The sequence below is a fragment of the Pteropus medius genome, unplaced genomic scaffold (genome assembly GCF_902729225.1).
Source record: "Pteropus medius unplaced genomic scaffold, Ma_sr-lr_union100, whole genome shotgun sequence".
Classification (NCBI taxonomy): Eukaryota; Metazoa; Chordata; class Mammalia; order Chiroptera; family Pteropodidae; genus Pteropus; species Pteropus medius.
In genome coordinates this window covers 6,828,649-6,841,215 of record NW_024352784.1, presented here as the reverse complement: position 1 = coordinate 6,841,215, position 12,567 = coordinate 6,828,649, and the positions used below count along the sequence as shown (strand labels likewise).

Below are 12,567 nucleotides of genomic sequence, written 5' to 3'. Positions count from 1 at the left end.
AGGACCTTGGCTTTGAAGCCAGACTTTTTGGTTTTGTGTTTATGAAAGTCAGGTCAGAGCTGGTAAGAATGAAACATTTATTCCTGCTCTGGAGAGAATTTGCATGTCTTAGGCAGGTGCCTTAGATGCCTTGCCAGGTTGAGTTTGGTGTCTGGTCATTTGTTCCTCTCTTCATTCGCTGACTGACCATCTATTTTGTGCCAGGCATGTACTAGCCATTGGGGATCTATGATGAGTGGGACATGGCCCCTGCACTGGAACTCAGTCTGGTGGGGGAGATAAACCCTTAAAATAGGCAATTACTATAATGGTGCTATGAGAACAGAGGAGAGAGTGAAGAACTGCCCAACCTAGAGAGCACGAAGAACTTCACAGAAGACATGACTTTTAATCTGAGATTTGAAAAGGATATATAGAAGGCTTTGTGTGGTAAGGTGGCAAGGGAAGGGAAAGAGAAAGGCAGGATTTATAGGCAAAGGAAGTAGTTTAGAACATGTGAAAAGGTACGAAAAAGCCCATTATGTTTGGTGAACCATAACTGGCTCAGTGTAGTTGGTGTAGAATGTATGAAACTTAAGTACTGGGAGATGAAAGAGAGGGTACGAGTTGGTAGAGCAGAGCCTCTCAAACTTAAAAAAAAAAAATAGATTTGTTTTTGTTAGAGCAGTTTTAGGTTCACAGCAAAATTGAGCGGAAGGCATACAGATTACCTAATACCTTTTGTCCCTACGTACACTAGCTTTCCCCACTATCAACATCTCATACCAATGTGGTACATTTGTTATGATCAAACCTACATCAACATACCATATTCACCATAAGTCCATAAGTTACATTAAGATTGACTCTTGGTATTGTACATTCTGTGAATTTGAACAAATGTATAATGACATATACCCACCATTACAGTATCATACAGAATAGTTTTATTGCCCTAAAATTCCTCTGTGCTCTGCTAATTCAACCCTCCTTTCCCTCACCCCCTGGCAAACGCTGATCCTTATACTGTCTCTATAGTTTTGCCTTTTCCAGAATGTCATATAATTGGAATCATACAGTATGTAGTCTTTTCATTTTGTTTTCTTTCACCTAGTAATATGTATTTAAGGTTTCTCTTTTCGTGGTTTGATAGTTCATTTCTTTTTAGTGCTGAATACTATTCCATTTTCTGGATACACCACAGTTTATCCACTCATCTACTGAAGGACATCTTGATTGCTTCTGAGTTTTGGCAGTTATGAATAAAGCTGCTAAAATATCTGTGTGCAAGTTTTTGTGTGAACATAAGTTTTCAGCTTATTTGGGCAAATAAATACCAAGGAGTGCAATTGCTTGATTATATGGCAAGAGTATATTTAATTTTGTAAGGAACTGCCAACCTGTCTTCCAAAGCAACTATACCATTTTACGTTCCCCCTGGCAATGAATAAAAGTTTTTGTTGCTCCACATCCTTGTCAGCATTTGGTGTTGTCAGTTTTAGATTTTGGCCATTCTAATAGGTATGTAGTGTTATTTCATTGTTTTAATTTGCAGTTACCTAATGACATGTTATGTTGAGCACCTTTTCCATCTGTATATTTTCTTTAATGATGTGTGTACTCAGGTCTTTTGCCCATTTTATTAATTGGGTTGTTTTTTTATCGTTGAGTTTTAAGAGTTCCTTGTATGCCTTGGGTAATAGTTCTCTATTAGATATATCTTTTACAAATATTTTCTCTCTATAGTTTGTCTTCTCATTTTTTTGATTCTCAAACTTTTGCACATGAATCATTTGGGATTGTATTAAAAAATTCAGATACTGATTCAGTAGGTCTAGGGTAGAGCTCAAAATTCTACATTTCTAATAGTCTCCCAAGTGATGCAGATGCTGCTTTGAATAGCAAGGCTATAGATCACCTTGGCTGTCGTTTGTGTTGGAGAAGACCAGAAATCAGGTGACAGGTTACTGTTAGAATGATTCAGGCCACAGAAACAAAGCCTAAAATAGGGTGGAGGCAATGAAAATGGAGAAAAGTGGATAAATTTGATCACCGTATTGAAGATAAAATCATTAATGATGTGAGGACTGGAATTCATTGGGAGAGAGAGGGGAGAGAACATAATCATGAGCAGTAGCAGTCCATGAAAGGCTGAGTGACAGAATAGAAAATCTTAGAGCTGGGAGTCTGAAAACCTCAATTATGGTCCCAGATCTGCTTCTAATTTGGAAAGGTTACTTAACTTCTTGGAACCTCTGTTTCTTTTGTCAAATGGGTTTTATACTCAGTGCCCTGCTTATCACAGTTGTTTTGAGACTGTAGTGAACTAATATACGTGAAAGTGCTTTGTAAAACCTAAAGCATGATACAAATGATACACATACAAAACTGATGACTCTATTTCCAAATAAAGTCACATTCGGAGATACCATGAGTTAAAACATAAGATTTTTGGCAGAGGAGAGGGTGGGCAGGGATACAGTTTAACCTCTGTTAAGGGTACTTCAGCGTTTCAACTCCTTAAATATTGAATCTTTTTCTGCCAGGTCAGCAGGACCTTAGCGAACATCTACCTTGTGCAAGACTCTTGATGGGAGAGGATGATTACAAGTATTTGGACTTATGATCCTTTAAGGTCCTAGTCTAGGGAGGCAGTATAGCATAGTGGTTTAGAGCTCAGTCTCTGACCAGACTGCCTGGGTTTGGGTCTGGGAGCTGCCATTACTAACCATGTGATCTTGAGCAAGTAACTTAATCTCTATGTTTCAGATTTTTAACTGCAAAATAAGGATAATAGTACCTAACTGATAGGGTTGCTGTGAGGCTAAAGTGAATTAATACATGTGAAGAACTTGAACCATTGCCTGATAAGCACCTGATAAAATATTGGTGATTCCTATTATTAAAACAACTTCCAAATATACAATGCTGTAATTTAGAGAACCTTGAAGAAGCCCATAATCAAGGACCAAACAAGTAGGACATAGTTGATAGAAGCTCATAGAATGTAGGATGTCTTTAGAGACAATCTACTCAAGCCTTCTCTTCGTACAGCTAGGGATACCAGGGTTCAGAAAAGGAAGTGACTTTCCCTGGATCAAATGGCTCATTAGTAATAGAACCAGGGCTATTAACCTAACAAGTATTTTCTCTGCTCCTCTCTTATTTGAGTTCGACAAAAAAATTAGATCTTTAATCATGCATTGAGCATCTACTCCAATCTAAGTCCAGCTTTAGGTTCTTATACACATATGTGAAGTAGACAGTCATGGGCTTCTAAAGGAGCCTACAGGTCAATAAAGAGCTAGATAAGCCTAAAAATGTAATAATGTTTCTGGTTTGTTTTTTTTTTTCCTTTTCCCTGTTTCTTTTGCAGCAAATAAAAAGAAGGAGAAGGAACGGCCAGAGATTTCTCTTCCTTCAGATTTTGAGCACACAATTCACGTTGGTTTTGATGCTGTCACAGGGGAGTTTACAGTAAGTCATGGGTCACAGAAAAGCCTTTGGTCTTTCAGAGTTCTGGCTATGCACTATTAGATTTTATCCTTTCTAGTCTTCCTGATGCCTCTGTCTTTGCCTGAGATCCTCATTAGTACCTTTTTATGTTCATGAGAGGGACACTTTCCTCATCTCCAGAACTGTACCAAAGAAACCTTTGAATCTTCATTCCTTAACTACAGCTCCTTTAAGTGGCCCCTTGGCATCAGCCTCTGTGCTGGGCACTGATGTTACAGAGACAAATCAGATATGATTTCGGCTCTAAAGGAGAAATAGCCTGGTGAAGGAGCAAAAATCTCAAATGAGCAATACAATGAGATAAATATTATAAAAGAGGCTTGTGTAGCACTCTGAGAGTACAGAGAGAAAGGAATGACTAAATCTGTCTTGAGGTGCTAGCACGTATCAGAGTTAACTCTGATTTTCCTTTTGGGTTCCCTGTGACTTGTCTTCCTGACAGCCTTGCATGTCTCTCTAATAGGGGATGCCAGAGCAGTGGGCCCGCTTACTTCAGACATCAAATATCACTAAGTCGGAGCAGAAGAAAAACCCACAGGCTGTTCTTGATGTATTGGAATTCTATAACTCAAAGAAGACCTCCAACAGTCAGAAGTACATGAGCTTTACAGGTATGAGGATTGTGTCTAGTGCAGTCTAGGAATAAAAGGAATTTCATCTGGATGGAAAAGCTCCACATGCCTGTTGGTGTGGGGTGAGAGAAGAAAGTATTGGAAAGAGTGGAGATGGTACTTTCACTAAGATGGAATTTTGGAATTTGAGAACCAAGATGATGGGGTTTTACATCAGATTTACATCTTTGCTCTGAAACTGGACGTTTAAAAAGGTAACATGAAATTATATATAAAGCACATCGACTGTGTGCTAGAACTAAATTCTGACACTCGCTAGGTTCTAATAGTCATTTCATTTCTTTGAGCCTCAAATTGGGAATAATAATTCCTACCTCTGGATATTATAATGAGGAATAAATGAGCTCATCGATGTGAAAGTCTTTTATAGGTTATAAACAGCACCATGGAAATGTAGCTGTCATTATCATTATCTTTAATATCATTAAGTTATTTAATAACATTTAATGTGTATCTTTTAAGTAGGCAAGCCTAATTTCTTCCTCAAGGCACTAATTTTTATCAGTCAAATAAAAAACAGGTTAGTAATAATGTTCTTTATATACCCTCTTTCTGTATAAGGGACTTTGTTTTCCAGAGTTGCTTTTAATAGCAGAATTGGGGCTAGAAGCCAGGTCTCCTGATTCCTGTACCAGCACCCTTTGAATTTACTATGTGCCTCTAGTAACTTTATTGGAGAACCTCCTTACATAGCTGAGAGATTTTTCTTTTCCTAGATAAGTTACAAGAAGGCCTACATTTCTGGAAACTTTTATATATAATCTTAGAATGTTAGAGCAAGAAATGTCCTTAGTGTATATCACTTTCAGTTCCCCCTTGTTTTGCAGACATTAAAGCCAAAAGAGACCTTTCTAATGTGGCTAAATGAGTAGCAGAGCTGTTCTCTTAATCCTGAGTCTGGTGTTCTTTCCAGAGTTCACGCTGTCTTTTTCAAAGGACAGTACTGTTGGGGAAGGTGAGAACCAGGATGAACTAGGTAATTTTGAAGGACGCTTTCCCCAGCAAGTATCTGGCTTGTATCAGAGGGCACAGATGGTGAGGAGGACAGACTGCAGCTTTGCTCCTTCTGCCATGGCAGTGCCCAGGAGAGGGTCATGCATGTTCCCAGCAGTACTTCCTTCTTCACGTCTGGCCCCACTGGGTCTGTCTTACTTTTCCCATTGAAGGACTGGGTCATTCCAAGGAGGAATTGGGGTTGTGAGGTACTGGGGGTCAAGATTTCTAGTCAGGAGATTAGAACTTGTATTTTAGGGAGTTTGTCATGGAGACGTGAGATTAGAAGCTGGCTTTGAAAGCCTTAGCAGCTAAGTCTTGGGAAGAATTTCTGTTTTTATGTGTACATGTGTATAGATGTGTATAAATGCTATATATGTTTATGGAAGCATAGTTCTGGGTTTGCATATGTTTGGAATTAAAGTCTACTTATGTATTTATGAATGATGATGAATGATTGTGTGTAAAGATATACACATTCAGGTAATTGTATGTATGTTCATCTGTGCACACATATGTGAATTGTGTGTACGCGTGTGTGTGCTTGCGCACATATGTGCATGCATGCAGGATTTTTAATTTTCTAGAAGTTAAAGACCAGGGCCAACTCTAGGCAAAACTATATATTTGATATAGTTTATTTGATACAGTTTATTTTCCTGTTTCCTCTTTTCTCATACTATTGTGATAACACTACCTTAATTTCTTTGTATATGGATTATCTATTTGATTCTCATAATGGCTTGTGGGGTTGGTAGGGCAAGTATTATTCCCATTTTAGAGACTCAGAAATTAATTATACTTAGAGAAACTAAATGACTTACTCAGGGTGACTCAACTGATATGTAATGGAAGTATGTTTTAAACTTGGTCACTTAACCCTTTGCTGTCTTTAACCTGAACATAATCCTTCATGCCAATCTTTTTTGTCAAGTTTTCTATTTTTTTAGCACTTTATTTTCTGTACCAATTAGTAGTTAATGTGATAGGCAATACCAGAACATCCTCAAAAACACTAGCAGTGCATAAGATTGGAGGTGTTGCAGTGAAGGCATAGTATTATGCTTTGTTTTGCCTAAGCTGATGTTCTCTCAGACAAGAAAAACAAGTGAATTATGTTTAAAGTATATCCTGAATAGATTTCCTCCGGGTACACCTGTCTATTCAGGGTTTGTTTTAAGAACTGTCACAGCTAGTGGGTTCATTATTTGTCCAAGGACCAACAAAGCTGTACATGGCACTCTCTTATGTATTGGATTTGGGATCTTGGACATTCTCTGGGCTTGGTTCTTGGTGAGAAATATGTTGAATTTAGTAGGATATTTCTTCTCCTAATTCCATTGGTGGTGAACCACTGAAGTCACTTCCTTCTTGGATCTTTAGGACTCAGAATAAAACTGAACACAATATTTGGTTTTTAAACTTATTTTCTTGCTAAGATCTTCATTGGGTGTATGTTTCATATTTCATTAAGTCTAAGGTATCATTGATTTTAAGATGTATCATTATTTTATGTACCACTAAAGAAAAAAAGATTGCCAATTAAAACATGAAATACTTTTGATTGTGGGGCACATCTCTGTTTCAGAAATGTTAATGTGAAAAAATGTACATCTCCAAATCAATGAAATATGGTAATTGCCTCATTTAGGGAGCTTGAATCTATTATTAGAAACAAGACCCTGCCTTTAATGAGATTTGACATGTTTAGTGCTTCTCTTTTCCTTAGCCTTAGTCTTTCTCTTTCTGGGGGAATAGACATGTATGTAGAGTCTCCTTTTCAAAGCTGAAGCTGTAGGCTGGTTGTAATTTGTTATGGATAGCTCAGGACCTTGCCAGCCGTGAGTTCTTTCTCTTTCTTTTAGACTGCATGAAATTTCCTTGACCATTCAAGCCTCATAATGATATAGTTGGTGATGTGGATACAGTTCTAGCATCGTATTTAGAATTTGACCAGGATTCAAATCTTGACTCTTATATAACCTGTGTGTACCCTGGGCAAATTACTTAACATTTCTAAATCTATAATAGTTCTCAGAACTATAGTGAGGATTTAAGGAGGTAAAGTATATAATGTACTGAGCATGGTGTTGGGCCCATAGCACCAGTAAAACTGCTGTTATTCTCTGAGCTTGTCAAGTGCTTGACTAGATAGTTTCCCTTCACTCCCAAGAACAGATTGACTAATTGTTTACTGACTGAGTCCCATGTCTTTTTTTCTTTACAGATAAATTAGCTGAGGATTATAATTCTTCTAACACTTTGGTAAGTCTTTATTTCCTCTATTCTAATATTGGCAGGTATGGTGGTTAGGGAACAAGACAGTGTGGTAGGTGCAGTGCCTGGGCTGAGAGGGACTCATTTGGTCACTCTCCCACCATGGGCCTCAGAGTTCCTATCTATACAGTAAAGAAATTGAACTTAATAAACAGTAGGTATTCCTTCCAACTTTAATTTTTTAATGTTCTAGAAATCTTCACCTTGGAACCAGAAAAACTAGCTTTTAGTGTTAAGCTCAGTGTTTTATTTGTAGCTTTGAACCTTGAGAAAGCCAATTTGCCTTTCTGAGCTTGAGTTTTTCTTTTTCTTTTTTTTCCCCCCTCTTTAATTACCCCTTCTCCCCACTTCCACCCCTGACCTATGGATGTTGCCGTTTCCCCTTTGAACTGGATCTCTGAAGGTGGGGCGTCTCCTCCCACATGCTCTCAGAGTGCACCCGGGGCTTACTATTTAAAGGGGTCTTTAAATAGTAAGTTGTGATATGTATTAGAGAATACTGCTATTCTTTATACTGGATGTTGTCTCTTGTATAAAGGTGGTTATGTCATATTGATTTACTAAATATTTGTAAAGCCCCTACTCTGTGCCAGGTCTTAGGGAGAAATGGCAGTATAGGGATGAGTCAAACATTGTCCCAACTCCTCATAATCTTGTAGTCTTGTGAGTGACATGAAGGCACAAACAAGCAATTATATAGTGAAGTGTGCTAAGATTTTATGAGGCCAGGGGCTATGTGTGATTTGTTAATTTCTGTATCCATGGCATCTGGCAAGTAACCACTTACTGATTAAAACGTTGGATGTATAGGAGAAAGTTTCTTGGTGATAAGGCAGAGCCGAACAAGTTAGTTTTCTAGGGCAAGAATTATGAAGAGACGAGGGTAATTCAGACAGATTGAATGCATAGCATGTGCCAAGACAGGGAGGTTCACAAGGTATGCCTTATGCAGGGAAATGCAAGTAGTTTGTTATGATTGGAATGTGAAATGTGAAGGAACTAGAAGTGGGTGACAAAGAGGAGCAATAAACAAGTCAGACCATGTAGGAGTTCTGTCTTCAAGGTAATGAAAAGCCGTTAAAAATTTTAAGCTGGGGAGTAGTAAAGTTCTAATATAATATTGAGTCAGTATCAAAATACTTTGAACCATGCTTCCGGCAGTGGGGCTTGGTTTACTCTGAGTCATTTATACTGTTATCAATTATAAAAAATGTTCACATGTCCAGTGCCTTACAGCATACTGGATCTTTTCTTATTCACTATTTCTTTTAATCCTCACAGGAGTGTAATGAAGTGGGTTATTAACTTTGTTTTATAGATGATAAAACTGAAATTGAGAAGGGTTAATGGCAACAGGTATCATTCCCAGTTTGCATTATTTTTCCCTTATTTATTTTTTAATCAAGTGGAAGAGATGTAATTAAAAGATAGGGAAGAATTTGCAAATGTTAAGATCTTTCGGAGTTTCTTACCATTATTGAACAGTAAATTGTTGAAGAAGGGGCTTGAACAAAGCTGAGCTGGCTCAGATATCTTTATGCTTTTATAGGAGGAGTGACAGCTATCATATATTGAGTGGCTAATATGTGCCAGGCACTGTGCTAATAACTTTATGTACGTTACCATAATTGGTCCTTACAGTTACCTTGTGAAGAAAGTATTGTTGTTTCCCTTTCATAGGTAGAAAAACAAACTTTCCTAAAGACTCATAATTAGCTATTGTGGCACAATTAGACTACAACTAGGGTCTTCTGAGTGCCAGTTCTGGATTCTTTTCACTGTGACAGGGAACTGAGAAAGATGTCAGAAGTCTTATAAAGGAGACTGCAGTAAGTCATAGCTATGTCTTTAGTGAGGATGAGGAGCCCTGGGGCTCACACCATATGGCAGAGAGGATAACACCTGCTTGGTAAAAACCTGTATTGGTTTAGTATCTACAATTAAAACCACTCAGTCTGTCAAGGACATTTTCTCTCCCAGTTTAAAACATTTGTCCCTGTGGCTCAGTACTCTGTATTCCCTTACTATTTTTTACATGGAGGTATGCCTTATATTGTGGTAGCTTATCATTTTCTACAGTTTCATACAGATTATTCCACTTGATTTATGAAATAATCGGACATTCAGAATTATTATCTCATAACACAGATTAAGAAATTGAGACTTGGAGATTATGTGACTTGCTCCCTACCCTTGAATGAGTAAGTGCTAGAAACCAATACAGAATTCAGTTCTCCTGATTATTTATTCATTCATACTATAAATATTTACTTAGCCCCTTTTTTGTGCCCAGGTGTTGGTGATACAAAAATGAATATGCACTATTTCAGTCCTTGAGGGAAAAATTAACAACAGACTAGAGGGATGAGGGCAGCAAAAGAGGTATAAATAATGTACAATGGGGGTCATATTTGATGGAGTGATTTATTCTGCCTGGTAGTACAGGGAAGTTTACACTGAGTTGCTGGACCCTAATGATTTGTTCATTTAACAAACATGATCTTTAAGGGCCTTCTGGGTCTAAAATTCTTTTATTTGTGGTTCATTAGTCCTAGATCTCAGATTCTATGCTTTTTAGTGCCTGAAGTCTTTTTTATAAAATGAACACCTACTGTGAGATAGACTGGGGAGTCAAGGACTGGCAAGGTTTTTGCTCTTGATCTCACTATTTAGTGAGGAATCAGAACATGTAAACACGGATTTATAACATAATATCAGGTAAACACAGATAATGCTACCAGGCAGAGAAAAGGGCAATGCTTTCTTGTCTGAGATAGCATGAACAAAAGCCACCTTAAGGATCCATCATCTCAAGCCAAAGAACTTGGACTTTGTGCTGTAGCTAAGGAATATTTTAAATAGGAGATTGATATAGTTGAATGTGAGTTTTAGTCTAAACCAACATCTTAGATTCCTATGGAAATTAGATCAGGGTAATGGAATGAATTCATATGTTTATCTTTCTCGCTATCTCAAATTTCTTAATATCAGAGAATATATATTAAAAAATAGATTCAAAACAGTGCTCTAAAACAAAAAGAGGACAAAAATGAACCATTGTCAGGAATTTATGGAAGATAGAAAGCAGATAAGATCATATTGATCAGAGCAAAAGAAACCACAGTATAAAGCATATGGAAGAGAAAACTCCTATGAAGATAAGAGTAGCTCTAGAGAAAATGAGCTGAGAGAATATATATAAGAAGCAGGAAGGGGTCCTGGATCATCTTCAAGGGTAAAATAATTAAAATTCTGCATTTAAAACAGCAGAGATGGTCTCCATCTTACAGTGAGCACGGGTAGCAGAATTTTGGTTCTAAGCTTAAACCAGATAATTTTCTGAAGAAAGCACACTGTGACTACTTGAGGAGAGCTCTCGGTGTGGTTTTAGGGGCCTGAGAGAAGTGGAGCAGAACCTGAGTTAAGTACAGGTCTCTACAGCAGGTATAAAAAGGGGAAAAAAGTAGCTCTGAAGTAGAAGAAAATACATTAAATTTCTTCATTCCAAGAGTAAATTTCTTATACTTTTGATAACTGGGAAGGGAGAAATCTCTACCTTATGTGCTCTTTCATGCCAGCATACCCCAAAGTGATGGTTGCCAGTAACCACATCTCCATAACTCACATACAGACTACATTAGACCTCCCATTTAGAGGAGGGGACAGTGGAGAAACAAATTTGCACACTGCAGGAGAAACGCATGCTAAGTACATACACTAGTCAATCTAGTCCTTCCCTTATAAATATGAATGGATAGCCATGGATCTCTAGACATTGGAGGGAAACAAAGCATTAAAGAGAAGAATGAAGATAAAGAAATTAAACCACCTCCAGAGAAAATAGATAATTCAGGAAAGAGAATTATCTTTGTATTCAGAGAGGTTCTATAAATCTTGCATCTACAAAAACACACTGCTATTATAGCAGAGGATAAAAAAGAATTCTTAGAAATTAAAAATATGGTTAAGGAAATAAAGTCACAAGGATTAAAAAACAAATGCATTTAAGGGTGAAGTAATGATATAAAGCATAAAAACATTGAAAATACGAGCATAAGGGACACAGGTGGTTTAGGCAAGGAGATTAAAGAAGAATTAGAGAGCAGAGGCACTAGAGTGAAAAAATAATCAGAAGAATAATAGAAGAAAACTCTTGAGTTAAAGAAAGGCCTACTAATTATCAGTATCTCTTCATTTCACCCTCCTAGTGGTTGTCTGAGGTAGGCAGAGAGCTGCTGTCATTATCCTCATTTCATTCATTCATTCATTCATTCATTCATTTATTATTTTTTAAACCGTAAATAGAATTTTAATATTTTCTTGTCACACTTCATTGGATCATCTTGCAGATACACACTCCACTTATGAAAAGCCTGTGGTAGCTCTTATTCACAGAACCTTCGCTCAGACATGCTTGTGTGCAGGTTGGGTGTGGTGTTTTTTTGTTGAGTTTTAGATGTTTAGCTTATTGTTATTTCAAGGGGAGAGATCTGGGGACATCTCTCACTCTGCCAAGTTTCTTACGTCACTCTTCTTTCCTCATTTTAGATATAAGAAATTTGGGGCTTAGAGTACGACAGCCTTGCCCGAGGACACAGGGATAAGTAAAAACTTGGGGAAAAAAACCTTTATCTCTTGATTATGGTAGTTGTAAATACTACCACCCAAAGCTATCACCTGTGGAAAATAGAATGTGTTGCTAAGGAAGGTGATGAAATCTCCTTCTCTACAGTTTTAGGAAGCAAACAAGTTTATTGTTTATAGTATACATCAGGGAGCCCCAAGGCTGCTTGATGATGAAGAGGTATGGAGTTAACTTAAATTCTCATTTTGGGTTCCTAGTTAAATTTTGTTGAGTAGAATAGTGGGGAGAAAAGAAATTAGAGCAGAAAAATATCAAAACATAGGCTTTGACAGGGAAAGAACCTCTATTGGATTTTAGAACTGAGAGTGACCTAAGTCACTTCTCAAATAATACCACTCCTTTTCCTCCACATTCCTTAAGTGATGAAACTTGAGATTAAAGATTGATTTATTGTTCCGGTCATCAAAGCTAGTTGCTTACATATGCCTGGCACTGTCAGTTTTTAAGTTATGTCCGGTACTGGAGGTCCTGTTAAAATCTATGAGATTGCCAGTTTTCCTTACCTTAGTATGTCAAATGTGGTAA

General features: G+C 37.4%; 1 protein-coding gene across 5 annotated transcripts in view; it reads left to right on the top strand.

The window, feature by feature from the left end:
- PAK1 (p21 (RAC1) activated kinase 1) overlaps positions 1-12,567 on the top strand; it is a 125,704-nt gene that overhangs the window by 80,263 nt on the left and 32,874 nt on the right. For all 5 annotated transcript variants that reach the window (XM_039848122.1, XM_039848120.1, XM_039848121.1 and 2 more), the window contains 3 exons: positions 3,356-3,456; positions 3,959-4,106; positions 7,348-7,385. In XM_039848122.1, the coding sequence (XP_039704056.1) occupies positions 3,356-3,456; positions 3,959-4,106; positions 7,348-7,385 (287 nt within the window). The remainder of the gene's footprint in view (positions 1-3,355; positions 3,457-3,958; positions 4,107-7,347; positions 7,386-12,567) is intronic.